The sequence below is a fragment of the Oncorhynchus mykiss genome, chromosome 21 (assembly GCF_057628025.1).
Source record: "Oncorhynchus mykiss isolate SJ-2025 chromosome 21, ASM5762802v1, whole genome shotgun sequence".
NCBI classification, from domain to species: domain Eukaryota; kingdom Metazoa; phylum Chordata; class Actinopteri; order Salmoniformes; family Salmonidae; genus Oncorhynchus; species Oncorhynchus mykiss.
Genome location: NC_143042.1, coordinates 35,625,073 through 35,652,359, shown reverse-complemented (window position 1 = coordinate 35,652,359; position 27,287 = coordinate 35,625,073). Strand labels below are relative to the sequence as shown.

Sequence of the window (27,287 nt, the reverse complement as noted above, 5' to 3'; positions counted from 1 at the left end):
CCGTTTTCATTGTCGGAGTGGACACGTTGCTGGACACGTTGTTTGCGGACCGCACTACCTAGGCTATACTTGTGAGTTTTGGTTTATTTCGTTCCATTTTGGACACGCACCTGATTATACACAGAAGAAGGCATAGGCTACCTGGCCTGCGCACAAATGTAGGTCTATAATTGTGCCCTATTGGGGATCTGATAGTATTTCTGATTGTTTTAACTGACCACCACTGTAGAACTTCTGATTGTTTTAACTGACCACCACTGTAGAACTTCTGATTGTTTTAACTGACCACCACTGTAGAACTTCTCAAAGTATTTTTCTCTTTACCTCAAAACAGCAAGTAAACAAAGTCTGTTTTTACAACCATTGAGAATGACAATAGCTCCTCGATGTAGCCTATTTGAAAAACCTTTCCAGCTCTTCCTCCCTTTCGATAACCACTCAGCATGAAAAGGGGGGGGGATGTAATGCTCTGATTCGGTGGAAACGTCATAAAAATAGGCCTACCTGATAACTTTTCATCCCTTGCGCAAATAGCCGACAACTATGTCTTTCTGAAGTTCACTGGGGCGGGAAACACTGAGGGCCCAGAATATTTCATAGAATGTTGCAAGTTTGCTTGCACAAGCAGGACCTAAGTTAATAGTTTCAAGCTCCTTGCTGACAGGCAATGTGTAGCCAATGTGAGTTATAGAATTTAAAAAAAATATATATATATATATATATTTTTTTTAAATCAGGATATTTTCTACCTGCAGGCTGCAATGTTTTTATTTGTTGGCTTTATGCAGGCATTTTTTGTTTTTACATAGTTGTCAATAGAAGTTACTTTTATAAGCACATGATCATTTAGAGATACAAAGAGTTTATTATAAAGGAAATGAAACCGTTCCACAAAAAGGTGCAAAAATCAGAACTGCCATGCACATCAGTAGAAATGGTAAGATAAATTGCAACTCCAAATGGAAAAGCTGGCCGACCCCCAGTGTAGTCTATCAGGAGGGTGAACGGCAGAATCTGTGAAAGCCAGCAGCAGTGGGGGGGGGGACGGGGACTGTTTTTTGTCTTCTTCTGGTTAGGCTAAATTTATCTCTGGCTCCCTCCAGTCATTTGTGTCTTAATTATTTAAATCAAATTGTCCTTAAAGCACCCGACAAGCTCAGTACATATAGTTGATTTGATTAAAAAACACAGGTTGTGTCTATATGTAAAAATACACGTTTTAAAATTTCAACCAATTAATTGGTCGAAAGAACAGACAACTAGGTTGACCCAAGATTTTTTGGGGGGTCGGGGACAACCGTAGTGGAGTCAGACTTGATTTGACCACAGTAGGCACCAACAAACAAGCAGTCATTTAACCAAAACAGCCAAAGTTATTAGGTTGTTGTCTACACCTTCTGTCCCCATTACCTTTCCTCACAACATGTACACTGGGGGACCCCACCTCCGAGGGCGGGGCTTCGGAATGCTCAGCCTCCAATTGGCTGGGACTGGCACTGAGAAGAGTCTCAGAGGACGCCAGTCTCTGTCCGTCATTGAGCGGGCTCCTCTCATTGGCTGTCTCGTTTGTGGGCGTTCCGTCCGAGTCGTGACTCCACCCAACTTCCTCAAAGTTGTGGAAAATCAGCCGCTTTAGTATCTCCACTGAGACAGAAAGAGGAATTTAATAAGTTGACAGTTGATTATCAAACAAACATATTCTAGTGACGCAAAAGTATATGTTCAAGTCAAAAGGTCTCTCTTTCAGTCTCACCGTCTTCAAGAGCTGCCTCAGCCACTCCAATCTGCTTCTTGACGTAGTCCCGTCCCTCACTGTGGAGGAAAGCCCCTGATTGCGCCGTTGGTGTGGTGGGCGTGAGCTCATTGTCCTCATCGTTAGGAGAGTTTGTCCCCATTGAAACGGCCTGCTCCGTCATCGAGTCGTCTAGGGAGATTAAAGATAATCAATATGGTGAACGACAGAGAATGATACAGAATATTACTGTATAGAAATGTACTCAATCTAAATACAATCTACTCCAAAACATATGTATGTTCCCTGTCTGACACAATCTCTCTTACCTGATTGGTAGACATGGCTGCCAGTTGAGACAGGGGAAGCATTACCAAGACTCGGGGAGCTGAGTGAGTGAGTGAGTGAGTGAGAGAGAGAGAAAATTTAGTCTGGGCAGTTTTGTTTAGGACCAACATAGTGAATAGACTACAATGCCATCTTTTCAATGGTAATTGACAGAAACAGATCAGCTTAGGGGTACTCACAAAATAGGTGTGGATCTGTTATTGGTCGAAGGTGAGGAGCCAGCAGCCAATGAGATGGTCTTTTCAAGTTGGTCCTTCCAGCTGTGAAAATAAATAAATAAGACTTAAGAACCAAAGCTTTTCCATGTGATAAGCAAAATGCATTAGTTAAAATGCTAATGATGACAACTCTTGTGTATAAAACTGGTGGACTATAATAGTCCTAGTATAGATATAGCTGGTCTAGATGTGCTCACATGTTTTTCTCTGAGGACGTCCCTGCTACCAGCTCGTATATCTGTTGCTCTGTTGTGCTAATGACGTACAGGGCCTTGTTATCTGAGGAAGGAATGGCACATGATGAGTGACAGCTGTCAATCATTCAAAAAGCAATCACTGTTTTTTTGGGCATCTCATTATGGCCTGCATTATCAAAGAGGCATTACTCAACCATGAATACTATGTAATGATCATTATTTCAACATTAAACAAAAGTATTGAGATCGTACGTTCTGCTATTACAGATGTCTATTACAGTGTTGTTACACAATTAACGGAAAACTGGTGGTTGGTTACATCTAAGCCCAACCACTGACTACTCCACACGGCCTCCCATAACCCCTGACCTCTTACCTGTTGCCACAGAGCGCACCAGCAGTGAGTCTAGCTGGACCACGGGGCTGAAGGAGGCCTTGGTATCCCCGCTACCCCCACCTCCCCCCCCCAGAAAGCGGGACGGGCAGCGCAGCAGCAGCCGGTCGTCTGGACCTCTCTGGAGCAACACCAGAAGGTCTGACAACAGCAGAGCCTGGATCTCTGGGAGCGGCAGGGAGAAACAGAACCACGTGGTTAGAACCTTCCGGGAACAATGCTAACAAAAACCTGATGGGAAATGGATGCAAGGTTTGTAGAACGTTTGCAACCCAAAAGAGACCAGTGGGGCTTATTAGAGTGATTAAAAAAAAAAACATTTTTAAAGGTGTCGACTACAATGACAAGGGGGTTTGACTAGAGACTGTATGAGGTTTGACTCATTGTGGGGTGTGGTGGGCTTTTCTTACCCAAGGTTTTGTCTTTACTGACTTTCCAGGTGAGAGGACCCTCATGGATCATTCTCTTACTGGTCAGGTCCAGACTCTGAGAGGAGAGACAGAAGACAAAATGGTAGACATCAGCATCACCATAACAATATCGTTGGGTATGTCCAAAAAAAAAAAAAAAACATTCCTTAACCCAGGTTAAATTACTCAACTAAATATTTCAGATCTTCGCGGAAGTCTTTATTCTCTCTCTATGCGGAAATCTTTATTCTATTTATCTTTATCCTCCTGGAGGGTCGCCCGTTGAATTGTCCTGGGGTAAGGGATGTTTTGGGGATTTTCAAGTCCCTCAGTCGAGCACCTGATTCCCTTTTTTGTTTAAGCTGGACTGAAGCACGTTTGGGTAGACCTTATCATTGGGTATGTGTTGGAGGAAAAATCTAAACTTTGAGAGGAATGTAGGATAAGGAAAAATTATCAAGATCAAATTGGGCAGTACCTTGAACTGTGGCGTGGGGTCCAACCTGCGCTGGTATTGGTTGAGCCGCTGCCGGTGTTCCGTCTCCCTGACAACCTCGTTGACGGCCTGCAATATCCCCCGGCAACAGGCTTGAGCCTGTTGGAGAGGAGGGAGGTCTGTGGAACCGGCTAGGGGAAGAGAAGGACGTTATTCCAAGTGACATCAAATAAGCTAAAATACCATAGCCAAAGTTTGAGTCAATAGCTAGTAGCTACCTGTCTGCTTCTAGTTAGCTATTACTTGAGTGAGCAGTTACTGAAAGCCTTTCATCACAACAAACAAGGTTTCCAAATCACCATACATTCTCCACTGGGATGTCTGTCTGTGTGGTAGAAACCTATCCTACTTACCCTCTGTGTGTTTGAGGATGTTGTCCAGTAGCAGAGGGTACTTGGTGAGTCTCTGCGTCTCAGACACCAGCAGGTCCTTCAGCTGCAGCCTCCTACAGTGAGGACTGGCCTCACACTCCTGTTAACACATCAATCAACCAATACATCAATCAAATCAATCCATGAGCCGAGAAGCCATTGCAACTGTGTGCGCGCGCGTTACCTGGATGATGTGTGCGAAGCGGGGGTCTTTGCGCTGCTTGTTCTTGATGAGCTCCAGGGCCTGAGACTGCTGACTGCACAGGTGGGACGCCTGCTCCTGAAACTCCTCCCCCGCCACGCCCTCAAACTACCAGAAAGGTACACACCGACGCCCCATTCAAAATACACCACAATTATCCCTAGACATTTTTTCTTTCTTTCTCTGATTTAAATCTATTTGGCAGGTATTAGCAATAGCAAAGTCTTCAAATCTAGGAATGGGCATTTGAAGTTATCAGCCATTTTCTCTCCCTCAGATATCCATACAGTAAATACATTTAGAAAAACAAAAAGCTCTACTTTATTGACCAATCAGAATGATGCTAGGTGCCACAACCGCAGACAGCGCGCCATTTCAGGGTGCTAATCCGATAGTATTTGGCTTAACAGTAGCCTAGGCTAAAAGCAACAGTGAAAGAGAAGTCTGATGTTCATCATCATAGAACTGATTAGGTTAAAAAATATATAAATAAATAAAATGTCCATATTGTCCATGAGTTTCTAGTAGATGGACCATATGGTTCAAGAGGGGGGAAAAAAGACTAGTGAAAAAAAGCATCTCATCAAAATGGCATTATTTTCAAACTCCTCCAACTACTGACTTTCTCCACAACTGCCACCAGTTTGTCGCAAAAAAAAACATTGACAACAAATACATATTCACATAGTAAAATAAAAAAGGATATTTCATGCTGAAACCCTCATATAAAACACCAACGGTATTCACTAAGTTGGTTTATATTTAGGATAACGATCTACAGCTTTGTCATTCATTTGATTCTATTTTACATGTGATAAGACCACACAGAGGGCCAGAGTTAGACACCGGTGATAATATGAGGTACCCAAAAGGGCCACTAGGGGTCTTGTGATAAATTACATTTAAAAAACGAAGATACCAAAATCCTTTGTAGTTGACTGGTAAAAGTTGAATGTTTCCAGCAATCCTACCCATAACCTATGAGAAGAATCACTTTGTGTAAGAACTGGATATTCGATTAACACACTCCATCTCACTGACGAAGATTGGGGGGGGGGGGTATATATATATATATAAGAGAGCGAGAGCGAGATGGGATGACATGGTTAGTTAAAATCACCCTGGCCAGCATGATGTCACCGATGCCCTGAACGATGGGAGATTCTCGTCTCTTCTTCATGGCTTCGCACAGACTCGCTGTAACACAACAACAACAACAACATTGGAGCAAGGTTGATAAAACACAACATTGGAGCAACATTGACCAAAAAACAATAACTACATTGAATCAACATTGAGCATAAGCATCAATGAGACGGAATGCCACTCAAAGGCAATGCTGCAACATTGCTTCAACATTGCACCAACTAAAACCATTTAAACATATGACATTTACACAGCAAAGCCACTCAAAGGGAGGACCCCTTTTATGCGACGTGACCTTATCAGAACTTCAAATCCACATTGCTTGGATACATATCGGCAGGATGGAGAAACACGCACAGACACACACAGTGACTGACCGTGGAGCTCGTAGACCTGAGGCAGGTTGGGGAAGATGCAGGCCAGCTCTTCAGAGCTCAGAACACACCTCATCTTCTGGAAGAACACCTGATCCAACACCCTGAGTGTACGCAGGTGAGACGCCTCCGTCGTCAGCAACTCTGATAAAGGAAGGGGGGGGGGGTAGAAAGACGAGACTTAAAAAGGGGTGTAAATATAACCCTCTCCTCTAATTTCCTTCTGAAATAACAGTCCCATAGAGGCGGGTGTCTGATAGAATCCCTTTGGGCTTTTCGCAGCCATCTTTAGAGAGGACAAGGCTTACGTGTTGTGTGTATATATATGGGGTGATTTCATGTGTTAACTAATCTGATAGACAGTGGTCTTTAGAGGTTACAGGCCCAGTTATAGATGTATAGCAATGTCACGTGTTACTCTCAGCCTTGCACATTCCTCTGTTTCTAGACAAAGCCTGGTCAATCAGTGTTTAAAAAAAAATATATATATATATATGTTTTACCGTAGATGACAGCCTGTCTGTCCACCTCTCGGGGACAGAGAGTAGCCAGGACCTGCGGGGCCACCGTCTCCTGCCAGTTGTGACTGTCCACCACGTCCTCCTCTAGGGCTGGGGCGTCAGGGAGCAAGGCCACTGGGAACTCCACACTCCTACACACAAATACGCACGCGCACACAGATATTCAATACACTTGCAAGTCCCTCAGCAAAGCTTAACACATTATAGTAGTAAGGTTGACTTACTTTCTTCTGGAAGACCGAGGGGTGTACGGAGGGGTGGGGTTCTCGCAGGATCTGAGGAGAACACACAGATTTGCTATATATTCAATGCTGCTGCTCAACCAGTCTCTAGGAGTGTGGGATTCATTGTTCCAAAGGAGTGTGGGATTCATAGTTCTAAGGGTGTGTGTGTTTGAGCAGTGTGCATGCTCCAGATCTTGGATTGGGTGTGTGTTGTAGTCTCACCGTGCTGAGCTACTGGAGGCAGAGGAGGTGCTGTGGTTTAAGGGTCTCAGGCCCGGCCCTTCACTCTCCTCTCCACAGTCCTCCATGTCCACGTCGCTACGGGACCGAGGGACTGTCTCCACCCCCGAGGACCCGCCCCGCCGACGCCCCTCCCCCTGCGCCTTCAGAGACTCACTACGAGCCAGACGCATCGACACCGTGGGGCTGAGAGAGGGAGAGACACGAATCAAACACATGCACGGGTTTGAACACACTAAGAATTTTGCACAAGGGTCGAGACACACACACACTCTCTCCCTCCCTCCCTCTGTTACCTGTCCATGCTGTCCTCTCCCAGGCTGCTGGAGGACAGTCTCGGAGGGTCTCCCTCAGCCCCCTCTTCCCCGGGGATCTCTGTGTGGTTCTCAAACTGCTGGATGATGTTCCTCACACTGCCCGGGCGCACTGAGGAGAGGAGACAGGAGACGCACAGAGAACAGGCACATTGATTGATGTTCTATCAAACGTAAATGTATAAAAACGACATACACCGAGTGTACAAAACATTAAGAACACCTTCCTAACAGCCTTAATTGGTCAGTGCATGGACTCTACAAGGTGTCAAAAGCATTCCAAAGGGATGCTGGCCCACAGTGACCCCATTGCCTCCCACAGTTGTGGAAAGTTGGCTGGATGTCCTTTGGGTGGTGGACCTTTCTTGATACACACGGGAAACCCAGCAATGTTATATGGTTATTCACACAAACCGGTGCACCTATTACCACACCCCGTTCAAAGGGGCACTTAAATATTTTGTTTGGCCCAGTCACCCTGCGAATAGGACACACACAATCCATCTCTCAATTGTCTTGAGTCTTAAAAATCCTTCTTTAACCCGTCTCCTCTCCTTCATCGACACTGATCAAGGTGGATTTAACAAGCGACATCAATAAGGGATCATTGCTTTTATCTGGGAGGTCTATGTTAGGGAAAGAGCAGGTGTTAATGTGTTGTACACTCGGTGTAACTCGGCAGTTGTCAAAAAGTGCTTTACAGATACCCAGCTTAGACTACAGAGAGCAAGCGATAACAGCAAATTATGTATGAACGCATGACTAAGTCGCTTTGGATAAAAGCGTCTGCTAAATGGCATTTGTTATTATGCAGTGCCTTCAGAAAATATTAAGTATATTATTGAATCGGCTTGAAAATCTGTCAAGACCTGAAAATGGTTGTCTAGCAATGATCAACAAGCAATTTGACAGAGCTTGAAGAAATTTGAAATTATTTTTTTTTTTTAAAGGCAAATGTTAACTTACCCAGAAAGACTCACAGCTGTAACTCACAGCTGTAATCGCTGCCAAAGGGGAGTCTGACACGTATTGACTGAGGGGGGGTTGAACACTTATGTAATCAAGATAATGCTATTTTTATTCTGTTTTGTTTACAAATGCTATAATTTTTCTTCCACTTTGACAGAGTATTTTTTTGTAGAATGTTGACCCCCCCCCCAAAAAAAAATGGCAATTGAACCATTTGAATCCCATTTTGTAAGCACAACACTTGGAAAAAGTCAAGGAGCGTGAATACTTTGTGAATACTTTCTGTAGGCACTTTATATTAACGCTTTCAAAATGAGCTTAGAAAACACCGAAGAAAAAAATGCAATAAAGAGGAAAGACCTAAAATGATAAATAAAAATACATAAATGATATACCTTCAGTGGGAGACAAGGGGACATGGAAGGCTGGAAAATCAAAGTGAACCAAAACAAAAATAATGAAATCAGAACAATGGAAAAGTATTCGATCAATCATTTTAAATGCGCTAAAACAAATCAATAAGACTGAAAACAAAGGATGAGGTCAATGGAATTCAATTATACTGTTAGATGAGAACAAGAAGTGTGTGTGTGTGTGTATATATATATATTTACTGGACTGAGAGGTGCTCCTGGGCTTGCCGATATACTTCAGGATGGGGTTTCTCTTCCTGTCCTCTCCATCCTTCTCTTTCTTTGAACTGCTCAGCTGTAGTAAACATAAACAAAAGAACACCAGTGGAAAATTGGATAAACTGGCGTCGAAGCAAAACTCCAACACAACGTTTCATACCCTATAACGATGAACGGTAAGACAGAGGAATTAGACCGAACACGTGAGACCTCTCGGTTGATCATTACCTCAAGGTTTGTAGCTTATGGACTACATGCTCTGCCAATTCAAAATAGCCCGAAAAGCTTTGATGTTTCAATAAATACGACTGATAAGAGAATTACAAATCCATGCGTCGGTGGTAGGACAAGAGTCCTGCCTCCTCCCCTCCTTACCTTCTTGGTCTTGGGAAAGAAGGAGAGCCACTTCTCCTTCTCAGTGCTGAGGCCTGGGAACACCCTGGAGTCCCTCAGCTTTATGCCTGAGTGACGGAGGTACAGCAGCACCGCAGAGGCTAGACGAGAACTGAAGAGGGGAGGGAGAGGGAAGGAAAAAGAGGGGGAGAAGGTAGAAGGGGGAAAGAGAGGAGAGAAAAAAAAGGTAGAAGGGGGTAGAGAGAAAAGGAAAAAGGAGAGAGAAAAAAAGGTAGGGGGAGAAAAAAGGTAGAAGGGTAGTAGGGGGGAGAAAGGGGAAGAAGAAAGATAAACAAATAAAGGGGAGGGGAGTAGAGAGAGAGCAAAAGAGAGTGAGAGAGAGAGAGGGATGGGAAGAGAAGAAGGGAGAGCGAAAAAAAGCAAGAACGACAGAATTGAGTAGAGGCATCTCCATGCCGAACAGAGTAGTATTGAGAGTCAGTCATGCTCCAGCAAACACACTCGCGCCGGCTTTAATTACCTGCTCTCCTCTTCGTGCTTTGAGCTGCAACACACAGGAAAAACAACCATTAGCTTATTCTAAATCGCTTGTCCTTTTGGCCTTCCACACAAAATAAAAATACAAAAAATAGATTTTTATGAGATCTGGGGATTATTTCCAAAGAGTCTCGGCCCAGTAAAACAAGGTGATCCCCAAAAAAAATCCTCCCTGAGAAAAATCAAGGCGACCCGTTGAGCGTCTACCTGCTAGCAGTGAGTCATGTGATAGGAGTGGGCGGGTGTGTTTTAAAGCATCATGTGGCTAGGCAGCCATGGCTAGTCTGCTGAAGCTCCCAGTGATCACACACTGCCCTTTGGTACGGTGCAGTGAGAGGTTGAGCTGGCGGACTCACGGTCATGCGCTCCAATACTGTTTTATTGGCCACAGGGCGGCTACAACTGCTGACTCGTTGCTTGGCAACCGCCAGGTTCAGTGCTCTGATGGTTACAAACAGTGTGTCCCACTGTAGTTGCTGTTGTGCTTTGCTGACATTGAATAGAAGAAAAAAGGTAAGCGCAACACGTATCATCCTTCGTATTGTTTGAAGTTATCATAGTAGTGACGCAAGAGCACAAAAAAAAAAAGCTTTGAGGACACCTCACCCTGGGTGAACTTGATGGAAGATTTGGGTTTAGATGATGCATAGACACAGCCACCAGAAGCACTGCAACTAAAAATAGCACTGCCACCTCACGACACGGCCACCCGAAGCACTGAAACTAGTAGCACTGCCACCTCACGACACGGCCACCCGAAGCACTGAAACTAGTAGCACTGCCACCTCACGACACGGCCACCCGAAGCACTGAAACTAGTAGCACTGCCACCTCACGACACGGCCACCCGAAGCACTGAAACTAGTAGCACTGCCACCTCACGACACGGCCACCCGAAGCACTGAAACTAGTAGCACTGCCACCTCACGACACAGCCACCCGAAGCACTGAAACTAGTAGCACTGCCACCTCACGACACAGCCACCCGAAGCACTGAAACTAGTAGCACTGCCACCCCACGACACAGCCACCCGAAGCACTGAAACTAGTAGCACTGCCACCTCACGACACGGCCACCCGAAGCACTGAAACTAGTAGCACTGCCACCTCACGACACAGCCACCCGAAGCACTGAAACTAGTAGCACTGCCACCCCACGACACGGCCACCCGAAGCACTGAAACTAGTAGCACTGCCACCTCACGACACAGCCACCCGAAGCACTGAAACTAGTAGCACTGCCACCCCACGACACAGCCACCCGAAGCACTGAAACTAGTAGCACTGCCACCGCACAATGGAAAGGCATGATAGATCTACTCGACTTATCACTGACAGGCAGCGTGTGATAGGTTGAACTATCCTCATCATCATCCCAAAAGGTCATATCTGACTTTCATACTCTAGAACAATTGTAACTTTTGATTCCTGGATTTTGTAAAGAGACGAACAGAGACAACTACCCCGTACCCTCCTTAATAAATCCACCCCGTACCCTCCTTAATAAATCCACCCCGTACCCTCCTTAATAAATCCACCCCGTACCCTCCTTAATAAATCCACCCCGTACCCTCCTTAATAAATCCACCCCGTACCCTCCTTAATAAATCCACCCCGTACCCTCCTTAATAAATCCACCCCGTACCCTCCTTAATAAATCCACCCCGTACCCTCCTTAATAAATCCACCCCGTAACTGGAGTAGATACACAGCATCAGTGGTGTTACCAAGGGTCTTGATCTTGACACAGCCTTTTAACAAGATTCAGCGAATCACAGTACAAACTTCTAGTAGGAGGAACAGATACTGAGTGATTGGATAAAATCTATAGAGATATTGTGAGTTGAAGAACATACTCTTTGGGAACCAACCAGGTCAGCCTACGCTAAGGTAATTAACCGCTTGTTATAATACATGTATGAGGCATTAAGAGTTCAAGTGTTTTGATGATTGTTCATGTTATAGATTAAGGACCAAAAAAGAAACTGTAATAATGTGCAGAACTGTGTGAATTGCAAAACATTGAATAAAAAGTATAAACTAGCCCCAAAACCCTAGGGGAGAGAACACCTCTGACACTCCCAATCTAGGGAAACAAGACTAGTTTCTACACTAAAGACAATAACGGTTAGGACAGAATAATCATTTTATTGTAACAGATATCCTCTATATTAATATTCAAGTAGTATTAGTCGACGGACATAAGACTGTAAATCGTAACCAAGGTATAGCTTGCGTGAGTCTAGATGTAAGAGCATACAAAGGGAAAGAGAAAGTGAAACTAGAGGTACTCTAAGTCTGATTGATATTATCTAAGATCCCGAAACAAGCCTGACGGCATCACACAAGGCCAATCTCAGAATAAACGGGCAGGATACATAACCAGGTCAGTCCGGCGGACCTGTGAGTCACCTGTTAGCCGGGTGGCATGAGAACTTGAGTGAGACGACTTGTATCACTCGCAACGGGGGTACCGTTAACAGTCCCTATAGCAAAATCCCCTACCGTGACAGTAGTCATAGTAGTCATATTGCTATTTAAAAAGTGGCCCTGAAAAGCTTGTGGCCCTGACATATACTTAATATACAGTGGGGTCTAAAATGATTGACATCCCTGTTTTCAATACCTCCCCGTGCAAGGACACAGACTTTTTAGAAAATGCTTCATGAGCTGGAGAACACAATGGGAGGGATCTTCCACCATTCCTTCATACAGAAACCTTCCCGATCTTTGATATCCTTCGTCTGCGCTTATGGACAGCCCTCTTCAATTCAAACCACAGGTCAAACCAAGATCCACCACCATTTTTTTTTACAGTAGACGTGAGGTTATTTTCTGCTCGCGCGTTCTCATTTCGACGCCGAACCCATTGCTGGTGTGCGTGGCCAAAGAGCTTCATTTTTATGTCATCTAACCAAAGCACTGGTTCCAATCCAAGTCCACTTACAAGTGTCGGATGACATGAAAATAGAGCTGTTTGGCCACTCACATCAGTGGTGGGTTTGGCGTCGAAATGAGAACGCGCGAGCAGAAAATAACCTCCTTTTGAGCAGACAATAGTAGCCGACTTCTTTTACACAGTCATTTTTGCTCCTCTTTATCAAGGGTGGCAATAATGTCAGACCACACTGTATGTATATACTGAATATCCAGTACTTCAAACTCCAACTCACAGTACCTGGCCCTTATAAGATAGACTTTACGTATCATATCAAATCGGTAGACGTTCCAACTCACAGTATTTCCCAGAGAGCAGTGACCTGTCTGTCCACCACTAGCCTCTCCTTGGCTGGGTCTCCATCCAGCTGCTGCAGGTCTCCCTCTCCAAACAGAGAACCCAGACCCATCATCTGCTTACTCCTGCACACACACACACACACACACAACATAGGTTACACAAACACAACACACACGCAATACAAACACAATTAACACACACAGCCATTTTCTGCATTTTACCACAAGCCTCACCTACGGTTTCATATACACACACCCTTCCAAACAACACGGACACACACACACTACTCAACTAGGCAGTACCTGTAATCCTGTATTTGGTCCTGAATGTCAGGCAGCACCTGCTGTTGGAGCTCAGAAAGAGGTCCTCTGATGTCCTCCTGGGCATGGAGTCGACTCTCTGGGACAGGGCAACAACACCAGACAGTAAGACTAACCAAATAACACAACACAGTGCATTCATAGCACAGATTGCTCAAACAGTGTAACAACTGTTGACCTATGTTGAGAATAACTTACCTATATCAGACAGGTATTCTTCTCGTACTCTGATTTTCAACGGCTGCAAAATAAAAAAAATAAAAAACACATTTAAGGAACCATTACATAACCGAGTTCAAGATTTCTTTACAATCTCTCAAGATGAATCGATGGGCTGAGTGAGTAGCAGGGCGGAACAAGGATCAGCCCCCCCCCCCGATCCATGGTATTTTATTCATTATGATCCAAAAGTCCAAACGGATCCTAAATTAGCACTCCCACTTTGAGATGCTTGATACCTACAGGCCCTGGTCTAACTGAATGAGATTCATTAATTGAACCAATGAGAGACATACAGCATCAGGGTCCAGGAAGTGGGAGCAGATCTGTGGGGCGAGGGCACGGGCGTCTTTAGGGCTGGAGCCCAGATAGACCTCCACCGATAGGTAGAACAGCTGTTGTAAAGACACACACACACACTAGATTAATTCCCATGTAAAAGATATCAAACTACAGTAAATAACAGTATTCAAGGTCAAAGCACTGACCAGCGGGTTGGGATCCAGTAGCTGGCTGAAGAGGTATCTCATGAACACGGTCATGTGGGCCGGTCGCGACTTAAGAAGTTCTATGTCCTGAAATGGGCCGTCCATCTGGGGGGGGGGAGAAGGAGATTAACACAGTTAAACATAGCTACGTGAGACGCAGGGTAGTTAGATGAGGTGAGTGATGTTTTCTGATGAGGACCATCTCACCTCATTGAGTGGATAGCTGTCGTCCTCTTCCTCCTCTTCCTCTGGGCCAATGATCTGAGCCTTCCCAGCCTGACAAGAGACACATCATGATGATACGAGGCAAATAGAACTGGCATGTGTTTTTGTGTGTAGGAGACATTGTTCACCTCACCAAAGGGTAGACTACAGGTATCTGCAAGTGTGTGTGTTCTCACGGAATCGGTGTGTGTGCGCAACGCGTGTTGCTTGGTCTCACCGAGTCGGAGAAGGTGTGTGTGTCAGAGCCCTGTCTCCGGTAGAGGGGGGTCCTGAAGGAGGAGGTGGAGGGGGAGGAGTGGGGGCTCTCACAGGCCTGAGGGAGGAGGAGTGAAAAGGACCATATCTTTCTTCCTCAAACTTTCTCTCTCTGGGATTCTCTCTCGCTAATCAGTCTTAAAGAAAAGGATGAGCGCCTTCATTACTTACCTCAAAGTCTCCTTCACTTGAATCCCCCGACAACCGACCTGCAGAAACATCAAGACAGTACATCAATTTTCCTCACACAAAAAAACCCCCACAAGAATCATGGACAAACAAAATCCCATAGAAACCTTCTCCTGCTACTACATAGCTGGTCACAGATTCCAATCGAGTTCCATCCTTGAGAGACAGAGAAACAACAAAGATGTTAAACTGCGGTAATGCCAACGTAATAGATAGTGCCTATTAGGTACTGGCAGGTTTAGATGACTGGTGTTAAGAGTCTGTTGTCATGCACACAGGTATCTCACCAGATCTTGCTGGATTTTAACCCTGACTTGTTGGGCCCGCCGCTTGGCACTTTCAATTCGCTCCTCCAGGGATGGGGATGGGTTCAGTAACAGTTCCCCCATCAAGTCCTGCGGGATTGGTCAAAGTGACATTATCAGAGGCACTGATTGGTCAGTGATGAGAACCCCCTCCCCAATGATTATTGGTCTGAATAAAGGGCTACTTTCAAACGCAGTGTCCCCTTTCCATTGCATATTCAGTGGGGCACAACATTTTGAGATAGAAATGCAATATATAGAACGGATATGTCTATATTCCAGATGACCGAAAAGTATCCATTCTAAGTGTGTTTGACTGTTTGGAGTAGCAACATTTCCCCAAAGGATTCCGGATCCTGCTTATTACCTACTGATTCCGGGAATCTTCCAACCAAGATTTCTGGAAAACCCGGAAGTTTGGGTAAAGTTACCGGAATTTCGCAACCCTGTACGTAGCCGTTACCTGAAGCTCAGCCTCTCCCTGTTCCAGCATGTTCCTGAGGATCTGAGTGGCGTGTTTCTGTACGTCTAGGTTCTAACACACAAAATGACAGAGGAGGAAGAGAGAAAATGCGGTGTTATTCAACTCATTGTCGTTTGACCCATGTTACGCAACATAGCTTGATCATACGGTCACAGAAATCGTCAGGTTTAGCCTACCAGCCAGTGTCTAAGTATTATGGTGACGGTTAAGGTATGGTACTCAGCGATTGAGGGAACTCGCCTGCAGTGGTTTGGTGATCCTTTGGGAGGGGTTGCTGGTCAGTCCGGGGGAGAGGGGTGGAGGTGGTGGAGGCGGGGCTTCTCCTCCCAGTGACGTCCGCTGATTGGGTAAGAGGTCAGTGGGGAGGGGATGTAGGGGGAGGGCAGCTGCTGAAGGGGGCGGCCCTTGAAGAGTCAGAGCAACATATGTCCCAGCTGGAAGGAAAGAGTAGGCGAGAGCGATAGAGCGTGAAAGAGCAACAGAGAGGACAGGAAGTGACAAGACATATTACTACTCCTGAACACATTTCACAAATGAAGGCATCCTAAGCAGAGGCGTCGCCACCAACGTTATAGTGACCAGTGACACTCACACTTGATGAGCTTCACCACTTCCTGATGAGACATGGATGACACCAGCGAGCCATTGACCTGAGAGAGAGAGATGGAGAGAGGATAAGAAAGAGAGAGGAGCACTCAATCCGCTGAGTGTAGTCTCTGATCACGAAGACATAGATATTGGGTTAGCGGTAAAAGTTTGAAACGAGGAGTAACCTTTATGATTCTGTCTCCCTCGTGGACCCCTGCCTTGACCGCTGCGCCACCTGCATGGAGAGATATGAGCGACATATGACAGACTGTCCAGGAAGCATTAGAGAAGACGTGTAGAAATGTACGTGTTGGTTCTAGACGGTTCTGACCTGGTCGAACATTCTGCACCAGCTTGATCCTCTCGCCACACACAGTGAAGCCGAACCCTAGCTGGTCCTTCTGTACAACCACACATCTCTGAACCAGACCTTGACCTGAGAGAGGGAGAGAGAGGTGGGAGGGGGGAGGTGAGATGGAGTGAAGGAGGGAGGGGAAGATCTATCTGTGCTATAAAACCCATGTACCTGTGCTCTCAGTGGGGAAGTCAGCCAGAGGCTCCCTCTGCTGGCTGCTGGAGGTCTTGCGCTCCGAGTCTCCTATCGTCAGGCTGCTGAGCCTGGAGGGAAAGGCAGGACAAGAGAAACGTGAGACACAAATAGGGTGCTACACGATGGAAGGATTAATCAATCAGGATCACACTTGGATGGCTGGGGAGAAGGAGAGGGAGGGAGGAATTCTGGCAGGTGGTGAAGAAGGAACGAGGAGAGAGTAAAGAGGAGTGTATGGGACACAGCAGCTGCATCTCAAGTCGCCTTTCCCTGGATCCCATCTCCTTGACTCCTTCTCAAGCGTTTTGGAGAAGGTCCAAAATCCTGTGTCGCTCAGACCTTCTTCTCCAACGCATTTTGAAAAGGAGGCGAAGAGAGAGGATGTGAGGTATTGAGGAAAGATGTACTGTAAAAGAGCCAGAGATATAGGCAGAGGAGACCAGGGGTAGTTAGATGGAGAGAGTGCCAGAGGTAGGAGAGATCATGTGGGGGGGGGGGGGGGGCTGTGGAAAGTGGGCAAGCTGGAATCTGTGCTTAGTTTGCCTTTCAGTATTTCTTACAGCTCAAGTATAAACTGAGCAGAAAACTCACCAAGCAGCAAAAGGGCTGAAAGCGAGAAGCCAGAGAAGAAGAAGGGACCAAGAGAGAAAAGGAAAGGTGGTTAAGAATAAAAGTAGGAGAGTAAAAAGTAGACGAGCACTGACAGAAAAAGTTAAAGAGTACGTAAAGTTTGATGACACCAAGAAAGGAAGCCTGCTGTAGCAGCTTTCTGAACCTCCTCCCCAGGCTGGTAAAACTGTGCTTCAAAGTGGAACTTGAAAGTGGTGTGGGTAAAAAAGACAAATCGGAATCCAAAATTAAAATCATTTGGCGCTGATTTGCTGTTTTTTAAAATCTTTTTATTAACAGTCTATTAGGTCCAAAAATTGTAAAATAGTTTGGTTTTTTTTTTGCTCAGAAAACGTATGGGCCAAATAGAAATCCCCCGCGGGCCAAATTCGGCACACGGGTCACTTGTTGGGGGAACCCTGATCTAAGGGTTATGCTAGATGTTGGACTGAGAGCTCAGCCATAGGCTTTCATTCAAGTTCCATTCTGAGGCGCTGTGAAACCAGACGGTTAGACAGCGAGAGAGCCGGCAGGTGGACGAGATTAGCAGCTTTCCAACTGCAGATCTACATTAACCACCAACAGGGGCTCTTATTAGACAGCCAGCCTACCTGGGCAGATGAGAGTGTTTCTTAATGGCTGCCCCACTGTCACATGACACAGGAAGTGGACACAGAGATAGCAAAAGTGAAAGGAGGAAAAGGGAAAAAAAGAGAGGTACACATGGACAGACAGACATGCATGCAAACACATACAGTATTCAAATACAATAGGAGAGTGAGTCATAAAGGATACACCACATCAAATGTAACCAGTGAATCAAATGTGATACAACTCCTCCATAGTTGAGAATAGCCCTGTACGGAAATGTACGCTCAGGGGATCACAACTTAGTACAACATCCAACATGCGGTAATGCGGGCTGGTAGAAGCAATAGGCTAAAGCTAGTAGATCTTTGAACATAATAGTCACTGACTGCATGTCTAGCAAGAAGACATCAGGAGAATCAATTGTACAGTGGCAAGAATAAGTATGTGAACCAATTGGTCATAAAATTTGATCTGATCTTCATCTAGGTCACAACAATAGACAAACAGTCTGCTTAAACTAATAATACATTTTCATGTCTTGATTGAACACACCGTGTAAACATTCACAGTGGAAGGTGGGAAAAGTATGTGCACCCTTGGATTTAAAAACTGGTTGACCCTCCTTTGGCAGCAATAGTTGCAGATCAGACCCGCACAACGGTCAGGAGGATTTTTGGACCATTCGTCTTTACAAAAGTGTTTCAGTTATGCAATATTCTTGGGAAGTCTGATGTGAACTTGTCTTGAGGTCATACCATAGCATCTCAAATCGGGTTGAAGCCATTCTGTTGTTGATTTACTTCTTTTTTTTTTTTTCAATTTAAAGTTAAGTTTTCTTGTTTTTCAATCAACCAACAAAACACATTCCACATTCACAGATGTGACAGGCTTGAAAAAAATAAAAAATAAAAAAATAATACTTTTGAAAAAATAAAAATACAATTAAAATGAATGATAAAGTCAAATAAAAGCATTTATTTTTCTTAATCTATATATTTTCCTTGGTACATATATATATGTACATACATACGCACATATACATACACACACACGTACTCAAAAACGAAATTAGAATAAAAACACAAAAAAAACAAAAACAACACTTGCAGCAGCACTATCAAGGTTCTTATCAGCTATTTCAAGCATTCGCTGAGACGACGGGCCAATAATTCGTTTTTAGGTTTTACAGTACCTTACACAACATGTATCTGCGCATTTCCCTAGTCACCCCGTTCACTCTGTCCAGTTTGAAATATAGTTGAATAGTGGAGACCAGAGTCTATCAAACTTGGGCTGTCTCTTGTGGAGGTCATAAGTGAGCTTTTCAAGAGGAAGAAAGTCAACAATCTGGTCAATCCACATTTTAAATGTAGGAGGGGTATTAGAGGCCCACAATAGAAGAATACATTTCTTAGCAAAGTATGTAATAGTCATAAGCAAATTTTCTCTGTCAGGATCAAGAACAAAGTCCTGCTGGGCATTAAGAAGATAGATACACGGGGTCATATCAAACTGTACCTCTAGTATTTTCTGTGCAGCAGTATGTACAGATTGCCAGAATCTGGCAATCTCCCTACAGCTCCAAAATACATGCATATAGGTTCCGCTTTCAGAGGTACATCTTTTACAGTTAGGAGACATATCTGTTTTCATTCTATGGAGTCTCAAAGGAGTATAATAAAATTTGTACAAAAATTTGTAATTAGATTCTTTCATTTTTACACTGGTAGAGGAGCAGTATACCCTGTCGCAAACCTCCGCCCATAACTCATCACTGATAGTCAGACCAAGGTCCTTTTCCCAGATAATTTTCAAAGGAGTAAAGGAGGAGCTTCCTTTCTCAGAAAGGAGTCTATAGATGTAAGATATTTTGCCTTTAATGGATTGTGCTGTGACAAGAAGGGTTTCAACTTAATTCAACTGAGTTCTAAACCTCCTCTTGGAGGTAAATGAGGAAATTACATGTCTAATTTGAAGATATTTAAAAAAAATGGGATCTTGGCACATCGAATTCACTGCAGAGCTCTTGAAAGGATTTCAGTGTAGTGGTTTTCTGATGAAATAGGTCTGAAAAGGTCCTGATTCCTAGAGTATGCCAAAGATTAAAGTTGGCATCCCTCAGGGCTTTTGGCAAGTCTGGGTTGCCTACTATAGGTGAGTGAGAACATATTTGGGAGGAAATGCCCAGGTATTTCTTACAGTCCCTCCACGCTAGTAGGGTGCTGTAAATCGCAAAGGTTTTGGCTATGTTGCCCACTTCACTAAAGTTATTAATGAATATAATTGAACTTAAGGGCAATGAACCACAGGATTGGGCTTCTATCTGAATCCACGTTGACTCTTGTCTGTTTGTGATCCATGTTAGCATGTTGCGGATTTGGGCAGACCAGTAGTACAGTTGAAGGGAGGGAAGGGCAAGACCACCTTTAGATTCCGGTTTTGATCAAGTGGAAAACTTGATCCTAGGTTTTTTATTGCCCCATATAAATTTGGTGATGCTTTGGTTAGTTGTTTTGAAGAAGGAAACTGGGAGATAGCATGGGAGCATCTGAAATAAGTAGTTTAGTCTAGGGAGGACGTTCATACGGATTACATTAATTCTTCCTACTAAGCTAATTGGGAGGGAGATCCAGGTTTGGAGATCGTTCTTGATTCGATCCAGGAGTGGAAGATAATTTTCCTTAAAAAGGCTATTCAGATCTGGTGTTATGAAGATCCCGAGGTATTGAAACCCGTGTGTTTTCCATTGGAAAGGACAAAGTGTCTTCATAGAGCTGGTGAGTGTAATATTGAGAGGGCAGACAGTGGATTTGTTAAAATTGATCTTGTAACCTGAAAACTTGCCATACTGAGCAATTGTGTCTAAAATGAGAGGGAGTGATTTCTCAGGGTTGGATATGTAGAGCAAGACATCATCCGCGTAAAGCGAAATCTTGTGCTGCAGGCCACCTGCAGAAACACCCATAATACTTGGATTGCTCCTTATCAGCTCTGCCAGAGGCTCCGCCCCCAACAAGTAGAGCAGGGGGGACAGCGAGCACCCTTGTCTTGTGCCCCGTTCCAGAGGGAATCTGTCCGAGTTCAGTCCATTAGTAGTCACCATGGCATTTGGATGAGAGTATAGTGATTTGATCCATTTAATAAAATTTGGGCCCATATTGAACTTTTCTAAGACTGAAAACAGAAAGCTCCACTCCATCCTGTCAAACGCCTTCTCAGCATCCAGTGAAGCCAGCAGGACAGGGGTCTTTTGTGCGTTTACTTGATCAATAATATCAAAAAGACGGCGAATGTTATCAGAAGAGTATCTGTCTCTAATAAATCCAGTTTGGTCCGCTTTTATTATTTTGGGAAGAAGAGTGTTTAGTCTCTTGGCGAGCAATTTGGTAATTATTTTATAGTCGAAATCCAACAAGCTTATGGGCCGGAAGGACGAGCAGGATAGGGGGTCCTTGTCCTTTTTTAGCAACACTGTAATGCGAGCTGTGTGCATTGAGTCTGGGAGAACTCCGTTTTTGCAAAAATCCTCCAGCATTGGCATGAAGATAGGGCTGAGCTGGGGCCAAAAAGCTTTGTAGAACTCTCTGGGGAATCCATCTGGGCCTGGGGACTTATTAGGTGGCATGGAGGTAATTGCCTCCAGGATCTCCTCAGGAGTGAAGGGGGAGTTGAGATCTTCCTGGTCGGTCTCTGATAGTTTAGGTAGCGAGATTCCCTCTAGGAAAGAGTGGAGTTCTGCCTCTGTGTGTTTTCTCTCAGAGGTATATAGTTTGCAGTAAAAATCATGAAAAGTTAAATTGATCTTTTTTGGGTCATATGTGACCTCGTCCTCTGCTGTTCGGATAGCCATGATTATACGCTCTGACTGCTCCTTTTTTAATTGGTAAGCAAGCAATCTACTGGGCCTATTGCTATACTCATGGTATTTCTGTTTAGTAAAGAAAACTTTTTTTTTTATCTCCCGAGTGTAGTCCAAATTCAGTTTGGCTTTGGCTGCTTTAAGATGACTCCAGGAGGTGCTGTCTAGGGATTGTTTATGTATTTTTTCACAGCATTCCAGCTCCCTCTCAAGATCTAGCCTGTGTGCTTCCATTGCTTTTTTCTTAGAGGAAGCATATGCAATTAGATGACCTCTTAGTGTGGCTTTAGCAGCGTCCCACATTGTGGCCGGAGAAACAGGAGAGTTTTTATTGTCTTGTGTGTAGTTGTCTATCCATGTAGTTACCAATGTATGGAACTCGTCATTTGATAGCATGGAGGTGTTGAATTTCCAGCTCTTTGACCTCGGGATGTTTTTGCAGAGGTCAAAGCAGAGGTGGACAAAGGCGTGATCTGAAAGTGCTATGGGTCCGATTGTACATGTGGCTGAATTTATGAAACGCTTTGGGATAAAAATGTAATCTATACGGGAGTAGGTGTTATGGACATTAGAGTAGTATGTATAGTCCATAGATGAGCTATTATTCTCTCTCCAGATATCTATCAGTCCCATCTCTTTAGTAAGAGAGTTCAACATCTTTGCAGATCTAGGATTTGTGGTGGGGACTTGAGATGATTTGTCTAGGGTTGGGTTAAGGGTACAATTAAAATCTCCGGCCACCACGCCAAAAGGAGACACAATGCTCATTGAACAGGGTTATAATTTTTGACATGAAGGCAGGAGTATCTGTGTTAGGGGCGTATATGTTTAATATAGTAATTGGTTGACCATATAGTGACCCAGTTATCAAAATAAATCTCCCCTCCGGATCAGATATGTTTTTGTCAATTATGAATGGAACATTTTTATGGATAAGTATGGCTGTGCCTCTACTGTTTGATTTGAAAGATGAGAAATACACCTGTCCCACCCAAGCTCTGCGGAGTTTGGCATGTTCAGCATCACAGAGGTGTCTCTTGTAATAGCGCAATGTCTGCTTTTTCCTTTTTTAGAGCACATAGTATCTTTTTTTGTTTTATTGCATGCCCTAGACCATGGCAGTTCCATGTCAATAGATTTAAGGTACTAGTCATCGTCATCGAGCAGTAATCGAACTTTAGTGCAAGTCATCGCTGGGTAAAAGTGGATAGTAATTACAGCTGCGTTCACATAAAAGGAAAATAAATGGTGTACATAAAATAATAATCTCTGAACACCCCAGCCGAGTTCCCAAACAACTCGACTACTTCTGTGTTTTGAGTCGTTGTCTGTTGCATCACCCAGCTTCTGTTGAGCATCAATTGGCAGACAGATAGGCTAACATTCTCTTGCAAATGTCTTGATAAACTTCAGAGTTCATTTTTCCGTCAATGATAGCAGGCTGTCCAGGCCCTCCATGACGCTCCCTTCACCATACTTTACAGTTGGGATGAGGTTTTGATGTTGGTGTGCTGTGCCTTTTTTTCTCTGCGCATAGTTTGTGTGTTCCTTCCAAAACAACTCATCTGTAGTTCCATCTGTCCACAGAATAATTTGCCAGTAGCGCTGTGGAACATCCAGGTGCTCTTTTGCAAACTTCAGACATGCAGCAGTGACTGGAGAGCAGTGACTTCTACTGTAGTGTCCTCCCATGAACACCATTGTTGTTTAGTGTTTTACGTATCGTAGACTTGTCAGAGATGGTAGCATGTTCCAGAGATTTCTGTAAGTCTTTAGTGTCAGCTGACACTCCAGGATTCTTCTTAACCTCATTGAGCATTCTGCGCTGTGCTCTTGCAGTCATCTTTGCAGGACGACCACTCCTAGGGAGAGTAGCAACACTGCTGAACTTTCTCCATTTGTTGGCAATTTATTTGTCTACCGTGGACTGATGAACATCAAGGCTTTTAGAGATACTTTTGTAACCCTTTCCAGCTTCATGCAAGTCAACAAATCTTAATCTTAAGTCTACTGAGATCACTTTTGTTCGAGGCATGGTTCACATCAGGCAATGCTTCTTGTGAATAGCCAACTCTCATTGTGTGAGTGTTTACAGGGCAAGGCAGCTCTAACCAACATCTCCAATCTCGTCGCATTCATTGGACTCCAGATTAGCTGACTCCTGACTCCAATTAACTTTTGGAGAAGTCATTAGCCTAAGTGTTCACATACTTTTTCCAACCTACACTGTGAATGTTTAAATTATGTATTCAATATAGACAAGAAAAATAAACTAATAACACACAAATTATTGTAAGCGCACTGTTTGTCTATTGTTGTGACTTCAATGAAGATCAGATTTGATGACCAATTTATGCAAGGGTTCACATACTTTTCTTGACACTGTACTTCCTTGATTACTTACATCCTCCCCACTCGTCTCCTTCTCAAAGCACATTGGAGCTCCCTCCCCTCTGATCTTCTCATCCAATTGCGTTTTGAGAAAGAGACAAGGAGAGAGGGCCAGAGAAAACAAGGAAATAAAACAGATTGACCCATCTGTCAGTAGCACCATCATCAGCAGTCAGTCCTACCTGTCCAGTGTTGAGGTGGGGGGGCGGAGACTCATGGCTGCAGACGGCTCGAGCGTGTCCGTGTCCTCTCTCCTCCAGTCCAATGATGTCACAGCAGGGTGACCATCTCCTTTTTTTCTTCAAGTTTCTTTGTACAGAGTTCCACAGTGCTGCTGCTGTCTGCCAGCTATGTCCAAAAGTTACAACTCCTCACGTCAGCTAGTGGGGAGCTTATTCCTTTCAGAGAGCGCTCGGTGCATATTCCTCATTTTGTCATAGGCAATCTTCAAGTATCTTACAGTAGACCGTTGAAACAGCGCTCCCGGCGAATTGAAACAGTGTTAGAACAATCTAGCGTGACAGGAAAAGTCAAAAAGAAACAGCTGGTGGGGGACTTTAAATTGTGTGCTATCTCAAAGCAAAATACATGAAATGCAGGCACCACTGACTGTGCAATATCTACAGTGTTATTTTCATTTAGTCTTAAGACAAAGTGTAACTACATAGCAATACCAACAACAAGCAAATCAATACAAAGGTAAAGAGTATATTTTTTTAAAGGCCTGTTGTGTTTCCAGTCCTACCAGGAAGTGATAGCTTGCACAATAACGTTGTCATCAAATGTCTTAGTGACAGAGTAATGCCTGTTTGTCAACAGCTCCTGTCCTATTGTATTTGTTTTCTGAGATAATAGCTAGTAAACATTCTAATTAATTACAATGCATATGCATTTGCACTAGTATCCCAACATTAGCTTAAACTCATTCAAATCTAAGTAATATGAGTATATATAAAGATTTCCTCCAGCTTATTATGTTGATACTTCCAATCCAAGTAAAGTCAGCTAGACAACTGTACTCGCATTATCCTCAGTAAATTGGTTTCCATCCCTTGCGAGCTAAATTTAGTTACAGAGTCCTTGAGGCTAGTTTACTGGTGTGGCTCTTGGAAGAACAGTACATGATCTCCGTGCACGTGATGATGTTCGACTAGACGTCCCTTTATCTGTGTTAAAACTTGGCCAATGTTCGATGTGGTGCTATGAACTGTTCTAAAATGCGAGTTCGTGCAACATTTAAAATGCACAAAAAGTATCTTCGAATGGCATGCATTGGTGCAGCATGATTACCTAAGTGTTCCTAAACTGACTATGAGGTGGATATCCGCTGTAAACAGGATGCCTTCTGACCTGACTGGACTTTCCACTGCAACACTAACTCGTAGCTGTACACTGGAGCCTGTTTAATGCTACAATATCTAGTAATGCAAAGCGAACTACGATGTAAGGGCTAGCTCCCTAACAAGCTAGCTAACGTTGACTGGTCAGTGAACGTTGCAAGTAAATGCCCCCGATAAACTTTCCCAAAATTGAAAGAACAATTATATCCACGACAAGCGACTAGTTGGCTGATGTTATTGATATCCAGCATTACATAACGTTAAGAACCGCGCTATGTTAGCTGGGTAGATAGCTTGCCCTTTACATCAAGTTGGCTAGCTTGCTAACTAGTTAACGTTAGCCATAACGATGGCTATTATTGCTATATAGCTAACTAAATATTGTTTTGATGCAAATTAAATACTTGTTTTTGCCAACAAATGGGGTCTCTTTCTGCAACACTCACTGTTGTAGATAATATTTTGTTGTGATAAGCAAATAATGGCTGGCAGGCTACTAACAAGCTAATTCCGATAGAGGCCAAAAGCCATCCGCGACATCACGTGAAAACTGTGATTGGACACAAGAGCGTTCTCATCGGCTATGACGCCGACGCGACAGGGAGCAATGGCGAGCAGCAATGGAGAACTAGCTAAACTAGTCTGCCACTCGAATGCATTGGCTAGCTAGCATCTGAAATGCAGACAGAGGCCAGTTACCCCTCTGGAATGTAAAGATATATCCAGTATCCTATTACTTGTACAATCAACTTGGATGTCTTGCTCTCAAAATACAGTCCATTCGATTCGGCTTAGCTTTATAGGTAGATGCAGGCGACGTCTCTCCTTCCCAAACAACTCGCTTCATGTGATCAAACTGCTGAATTCCATAGGGTGAGATTCCATTGTCCCATACTCCCTCGCATTCCTCGATTAATCCACATTTCTGATTGCATGAATATGTTCATGTATTTAGCTGTAGCCTTCAGGCCGATGATCCATATTATGTTGTTTTCCACCCACCTAAATCCAGTAGCAAGTCCTTCTCTCCCATAAAGTGGTGGTTGTGTATGGAAATCACACCATTTCCAAAGAGCAAGACAAACAAAAGAGACGCCACCAACTGGTCGGATTCCAGTATTGCAGCAGTCCATACACAAATCCCCAGAATTACCAATTGTGTGTGATTGTGGCTAGCAATTAGGGGCGTTCCTGCATGTAGGTATTCCAGCATCTGCATGAATATAATATGTATAATTAGTTCAGTGGCGAACCTTCATGTTTTTGTGTATATTACTTTGGCATTAATACGTGTCACATATTAGTTTTTAAAAGAAGTTGAGTAAATTAAGCCGGATACAAATATGGTCACTTTTTTGCTTTCTTGAGTAAAGCAGGTGTTTCAGCCTAGCTCAGTGCTTTCTGGGGTGCTGGGGCAGCCAGCGGAAAAACAGAGCGTAGGGGTTGGACATATAATCTAGTTGTACCGTGATTGGCTCAGTGTTCTATCAGTCATTGGGACACTACATCACCGCAAAATTTACAGGGAGAGCTCAAAAAATCAAGTGCTGCTATCAGCAGTGGTGGAAAAAGTACCCAATACATACTTCAGCAAAAGTAAAGATATCTTAATGTGCCACCAGAGACTCTGGGTTCGCGCCCAGGCTCTGTCGCAACCGGCCGCGATCGGGAGGTCCGTGGGGCGACCCACAATTGGCCTAGCGTCATCTGGGTTAGGGAGGGTTTGGCCGGTAGGGATATCCTTGTCTCGTCTCGCACCAGCGACTCCTGTGGCGGGCCGGGAGCCAGGTGCTTCGTGTTTCCTCCTGCGGCTGGCTTCTGGGTTGGATGCGCTGTGTTAAGAAGCAGTGCGGCTTGGTTGGGTTGTGTATCGCATGACTTTCAACCTTCATCTCCCATCTCTCCCAAGCCCGCTCCCCATCCAACCTGACAGAGCTTGAGAGGATCTGCAGAGAAG

The 27,287-nt window shown here is 44.2% G+C and overlaps 1 protein-coding gene across 20 annotated transcripts in view; it reads right to left on the bottom strand.

Moving 5' to 3' along the window:
* LOC110500439 (rho guanine nucleotide exchange factor 11) overlaps positions 1-26,442 on the bottom strand; it is a 31,615-nt gene extending 5,173 nt beyond the window's left edge. For 8 of the 20 annotated variants that reach the window (XM_090214496.1, XM_036957845.2, XM_036957849.2 and 5 more), the window contains exons 1-38: positions 24,173-26,442; positions 17,132-17,146; positions 16,517-16,608; positions 16,322-16,426; positions 16,176-16,225; positions 15,995-16,052; positions 15,643-15,836; positions 15,382-15,453; positions 14,901-15,008; positions 14,721-14,769; positions 14,596-14,633; positions 14,387-14,482; positions 14,152-14,220; positions 13,945-14,049; positions 13,753-13,851; positions 13,436-13,478; positions 13,220-13,316; positions 12,917-13,039; positions 9,663-9,686; positions 9,164-9,293; positions 8,771-8,864; positions 8,552-8,581; positions 7,170-7,299; positions 6,856-7,059; positions 6,634-6,684; positions 6,392-6,540; positions 5,892-6,032; positions 5,489-5,565; positions 4,351-4,476; positions 4,149-4,266; positions 3,778-3,926; positions 3,300-3,375; positions 2,872-3,054; positions 2,496-2,577; positions 2,260-2,340; positions 2,062-2,120; positions 1,754-1,924; positions 1,411-1,644 (exon numbers count right to left, since the gene is read on the bottom strand). In XM_090214496.1, coding sequence (XP_090070622.1) covers positions 1,411-1,644; positions 1,754-1,924; positions 2,062-2,120; positions 2,260-2,340; positions 2,496-2,577; positions 2,872-3,054; positions 3,300-3,375; positions 3,778-3,926; positions 4,149-4,266; positions 4,351-4,476; positions 5,489-5,565; positions 5,892-6,032; positions 6,392-6,540; positions 6,634-6,684; positions 6,856-7,059; positions 7,170-7,299; positions 8,552-8,581; positions 8,771-8,864; positions 9,164-9,293; positions 9,663-9,686; positions 12,917-13,039; positions 13,220-13,316; positions 13,436-13,478; positions 13,753-13,851; positions 13,945-14,049; positions 14,152-14,220; positions 14,387-14,482; positions 14,596-14,633; positions 14,721-14,769; positions 14,901-15,008; positions 15,382-15,453; positions 15,643-15,836; positions 15,995-16,052; positions 16,176-16,225; positions 16,322-16,426; positions 16,517-16,608; positions 17,132-17,146; positions 24,173-24,207 — 3,757 coding nt within the window. In that variant the 5' untranslated portion in view covers positions 24,208-26,442. The remainder of the gene's footprint in view (positions 1-1,410; positions 1,645-1,753; positions 1,925-2,061; positions 2,121-2,259; positions 2,341-2,495; positions 2,578-2,871; positions 3,055-3,299; positions 3,376-3,777; positions 3,927-4,148; positions 4,267-4,350; positions 4,477-5,488; positions 5,566-5,891; positions 6,033-6,391; positions 6,541-6,633; positions 6,685-6,855; positions 7,060-7,169; positions 7,300-8,551; positions 8,582-8,770; positions 8,865-9,163; positions 9,294-9,662; positions 9,687-12,916; positions 13,040-13,219; positions 13,317-13,435; positions 13,479-13,752; positions 13,852-13,944; positions 14,050-14,151; positions 14,221-14,386; positions 14,483-14,595; positions 14,634-14,720; positions 14,770-14,900; positions 15,009-15,381; positions 15,454-15,642; positions 15,837-15,994; positions 16,053-16,175; positions 16,226-16,321; positions 16,427-16,516; positions 16,609-17,131; positions 17,147-24,172) is intronic. The other 12 variants (XM_090214497.1, XM_090214501.1, XM_090214502.1 and 9 more) reach the window with 3 other exon arrangements.
* Between the last annotated feature and the right edge of the window lie 845 nt (positions 26,443-27,287).